This window comes from Gavialis gangeticus, unplaced genomic scaffold, assembly GCF_001723915.1.
Source record: "Gavialis gangeticus isolate Ggan-Ray unplaced genomic scaffold, GavGan_comp1, whole genome shotgun sequence".
Lineage (NCBI taxonomy): Eukaryota > Metazoa > Chordata > Crocodylia > Gavialidae > Gavialis > Gavialis gangeticus.
In genome coordinates, this window is record NW_017728992.1 from 90975588 (window position 1) to 90980638 (window position 5051).

Consider the following 5051-nt stretch of genomic DNA (forward strand, 5'->3'; position numbering starts at 1 on the left):
AAAAAAAATATCACACTTTAATCTATATTATTGTATTTTTTTTTAAAATCTCACCATATTTCTTTCACAGAATGAATGAATACATCACTTTTGTATTTACTTGATTGTCTCTATCCTCTCATTTTGAGTTTTGCACTAATTTTTTTTGCCATATTTGTGATGAACCAATTTGATAAAAAACAAATGTTGGAAACAGCTGCTACAAAGTGATGCAAGATGCACATTTGCCATAAGCAGTTTACAGATATCATGATGCTGCCAGCCCAGGGACTGAATTCTGTTTTTTATGCATGTATAACCTATTTCTACTTGATGTTCCTTTTTCCTTCAATTGTGAACAAATACTTACAAGCTTCTGTTTCTACCTGCATATTGCTTTTTTGATTGGAGCAGAGCAACTCAAATTTGTTTGCTGTTAGGCCTGAAGGTTCTAGCATTCTATGCAGATACAGAACCTGAAGCAAGATTCTTCTATGGGACAATTTGTAAAATCAATTTGATTCTCACAATCTTAGGTCAGATTTAAACTTCATTAACATATTCAAGCATGAACATTCTAATGTATTTATTCTATTAGTAGTGCTAAGATTTTTCATCAATAGTAGTAAAATGATGCTTTAAAAATGCTACTTATTAAGTACCTTGTTCATAACAGAGATGGGCAGCCATCCATGCTGTCTCTGAGCCAGATCTAGTACTGCCATAACAGCTCCAGATTTATGTCCCTCTGGATAGTTGTTTACTATTGCTTCTATTCTCTGTTTGAAAGAAAAATAATAATTTACAACACTTAGGTTCAGTTTTGTGTTCTTTTTTGTACAGTTTTATGCCCTTTTATGAATACCTTGTAGTTTTCAGGTGTGAAGTCAAACGGAATATCCGGGTTATTTTCAGGAGTATCTCTGTGCTAAAAGAAAGAACAAAAACAGATCAAAATACTATTATAAAGTGGGAAAAAACAGAATATTTCACAATATAGTTAAATGGTTCTTGACCTTTTTAGACTCAAGACACCCCTCAGTGGACTCAAGGCAATCAATGAAAAATGCCAACTCTTAGATTTCACTAGTTTTTTTTTACTACAGAAATGTAATAAAACAATTTTTCTGTTGCAAAGAATTCAGAAACACTACAACATGTCGGGATGCCTTTGACACTATGGATTCCTGTTTGAAATCTCTGGGTTTATCTAGTGAATCATATGTGCACACCTAACAGTAATAACATTGCATGGCATCCCACAGCATCCTTTAAGAGATCTCAAGACACTCCAAGATGCCATGGCACCCAGTCTGAGAATCACTGAATATGGTTATAAAGTAAATAAAATATACCCTCTTTAAAATGAGTTTGTTAAAACACAAAAAATATCTAAACTTGTAATCTAATCCTTATTTGTCAGAACCTGGGGCATTATTATATGTTAGTTCAGTGACTATGAAAATTTGTTCTTGTAGTTGGAGAAAAATATATAAAAGAGCAGAATTTTCTCTTTACTATGAGCAAGAAGTCATTTTTTAAAGCAAGGGGTTTTGTGACAATAGTAAGACAGATGCATAAAACACAGCTTAAAACAAGCCTGACATAAACAAAGACCAATCCTTTTTATAGCATTTAATAATATTTATGAACAACTTATCAGAATGTTAGGCAACACTAAGTTTTCAGCAAGATTATAAATTAAACTGATTTGATAACATTCTAAATGAGAAAACTGTTTCAGATTAATTCAATTGTAAAGGCTCATATTCCTTTTAGAGTTAAGATACGTGACACTATATTTAGCATGTTTTGAATATTAAAAGTGATGTTAGACTCAACTGTATTTACTCAAATCCAAGACGAGCCTGAATACAAGACAACCCCCTAGTAATTAGATACTATATATGGAAAATGTGTATTTAAAAGATAATTTTCCAGGTATAGAATCTAATTATTGGAGAATTGTTTTAGATTTGTCCCTCTTCAACTGCTACAGCAGAGAAAATAGTGATGTGGAGGGAGGTCAGGTGGCCCCCTTGTGCTCTACCCTAGTTCATCCCTCTGTGGCCTTCCTGCCCCCACAGTTTCTACCTAATCCCTCACCCCCTTACCATCAGACCTTACTTAGGATCTGTTACCTCCCAGAGCACGTGAGCTGCATGTGACAGTAACTGGGGGAAAGGGGAGTGGGACAGGAAGCTGCTGTAAGTTGGACTGGCTCTGGCCCAGCCCACAGCAGCTATCTGCCCCTCAACTTTGCATAGGAATACCTTGTTAATTTGAAAAAAAAAGGAGCCAAAAAAAATGTACTGACTTTGAAATCAACATACCCACAGTAATTTGCATGTATACAATTACTACAGACTGAGTTCATCCAGAATTGATACATTTGAACTTCTTGCAGACTTCTGCAAATTTCAGTACATACTTCATTAGCACTTTTGAGCAGCACTTGTACACCTCCTTAGGCATAGTTTATACTTTGTATTATAATAGTCCAAAACCAAATGGCTCATGATTTATTATCACACAGTTAATTGGGCTGGGTGCCAGCATTTCAAGCCATGGTGACCTGGTAGCCCAGCACTGCTCCGTATATGTATATACTCCAGATACCCTCCACAAAGGAGCCACATGAGAACTAGCCCCTTACTCATGACTGGAACTGCATGTTCTCTTTCACAAGTCCTGGAAACCTCCAAAATATATATGCAGATGAAACGAGGGGCTGTCTGGGCTAGCTCCACCTCAGGGAGGGTAGGGCCACGCTGATCACATGCAACAGGCCAAGAGAGGGATGAGAAAGCCTCTTATCTATATAGAAGTTTGGTGATGTTTGCGAGACATGTAAAGCTGGTGAAAGAACAGGAATCACTGGAAACAGGAAAAAAAAGGCACAGCTCAACTGTACAAGTGAAAAGGAAGCCAAATGTATTTGATATTTGGTGGCAGAAAGGGATCTTAGAGTCATTGTGGACTCCAGGATGAATATGAGCCACCAATGCGAAGAAGTGGTCAATAAGGCTAACCACATCTTATCGTGCATTGACAGATGCATCACAAGCAGGTCCAGGGAAGTGATCCTTCTCCTCTATGTGGCACTGGTCAGGCCACAGCTAAAGTACTGCGTCCAGTTCTAGGCGCCTCACTGCAAGAGGGATGTGGCTAACCTTGAGAGGGTTCAGAGGAGGGCCACTTGAATGGTCCAGGGGCAGTGGGGTAGGCCCCTACGAAGAGAGGCTAAAGGGCCTGAACCTATTCAGCTTCCACAAGAGAAGGCTGAGAGAGGATCTGGTGGCCATTTACAAACTCACCGGGGGGACCAGTGAGAATTGGGGGAGACTCTGTTCCTCTGGGCACCACCCAGGGTTACTAGGAATAACGGCCACAAATTGTTAGAGAGAAAATTCAGGCTGGAAATCAGGAGACATCACTTTACACTTAGGGCTGCCAGACTCTGGAATAGGCTCTCAAGTGAGGTGGTACTGTCTCCCACCTTCGGGGTCTTGAAGAGGAGGCTGGACAGATATTTGGCTGGGGTGATATGATTCTGGCATCTGTTCCTGCCTGGGGCAGGGGGTTGGACCTGACGATCTGTTTAGGTCCCTTCCAACCCTAAGCACTATGATACTATGATATAGTGGTTCACCATTAACTGAAAAAGAGGTGGTACTGAGGGGGACTGAGCACAACAGGCACTATAACTAACTCAGATGGGTTGCACTAACCTAGGCTTGTGCCAGGTACCCAGGACTGGACAAACAGGCAGGGGAGTTGAGAAGGAAGGGGCAGGGGGCTGAAGTTGTCCTATCTGTATCTGTGATAGTTTAAAGGTGATGGTGGTTAAAGGGGTCTTTGTAACAGGACTAAGAATGGTGTAACTGTTAAAGTATGTTTTGGACTGTCCAGTGAACCTGCTGTCACAAGACAGTCTGTTAGAGGTACAGGTATAGCTATAGATATCTAACTGTCCATAGATCTATATCTAGATATATCTCTGTATACCTGTATCTACACATACTTATCTGTATGTGTGTACATATGGGGAGAGAGATGTAAACTACACTATTAAGTTAATAGTGTAGTTTACATTTTCTTAACCACTAACTCTAAAAATCACCAAACAGCCCTCCAATCTGTAGGTTATTTCTCCTTTTTGTAATCTTTCTTTTTGTTTAACATCCCTCTAAATCAAGAAGGATATTTCTCCAGATGTAGTAGATTTATCTCTAAGGTCTTGAGCTGGCATCTGAGTTTGTGGGCTGATCCCTGCACTCAAGTACAGCCTCATTTAAGTCAAAAGAGTTCAACAGGGACACAGATACCCATTCCTATATAAACTGCATTCCTGGGTCATAAAGTACACATTTTTAACAGGGAAATAGTTTCAATATTTCAAAACATGAGTTTGGAAGCTAAAATCTTCTGGGCAATTTAGCATTAGCTATAAAAGATTGTTAAAACTTTAAATGATCTTTTAAACAAAATAGGTCATCCTTCATTTTAAACAGTTTAAAGAATGGGGTGTTAAATGCATCTGGCGCCATGGTTTGGATGAGTGGTGTGGGATTGGTCCACAGGCTGGAATGGATGCACAAACCAGGCCTGCATGCCAGATCCTGCTTGCGTTTTGGAGCAGCCAGTGTGGACACTACATGTGACAGCTGTCTGTGCCACTGGATCCTTCATGGAGCTGATGCATGTATGGTGTGGCACAATCCTGAAACAAGCTCTACGTGCAGCAGGTAGGGCTGTGAGGCCTCCCTGTATGCTGCCTGTGGGTCAACTCCAAGACTCACAAGTAGCACCGGGGGCCAGCTAATAGGACTCTGCCAGCCAGATCCAGCCCCGGAGCCATATCTTTTGACAGGTCCGATTTAAAAGTAAATTATTATTTCTAGTTTGAAGAACAAAAATCTGACCATGTAACAGCATTACCTCAGACCAAACAGAAGTTCAGAGTTGGTTCCAGGAGGGAGGGGAATCTAGCTCTGCTTGCTGCCAGGTTCCCCTAGCAATGGCCAGGCTCTTTGCCAGTGCTCCCTGTTTTGAGAATGGGAGGGGGAAAG

General features: G+C 40.3%; 1 protein-coding gene across 1 annotated transcript in view; it reads right to left on the minus strand.

Annotated features, from left to right (window-relative positions):
- Positions 1-5051, minus strand: part of NDUFV2 (NADH:ubiquinone oxidoreductase core subunit V2) — a 60701-nt gene that overhangs the window by 29470 nt on the left and 26180 nt on the right. Inside the window, exons 3-4 of the mRNA XM_019525450.1 lie at positions 845-907; positions 642-758 (exon numbers count right to left, since the gene is read on the minus strand). Coding sequence (XP_019380995.1) covers positions 642-758; positions 845-907 — 180 coding nt within the window. The remainder of the gene's footprint in view (positions 1-641; positions 759-844; positions 908-5051) is intronic.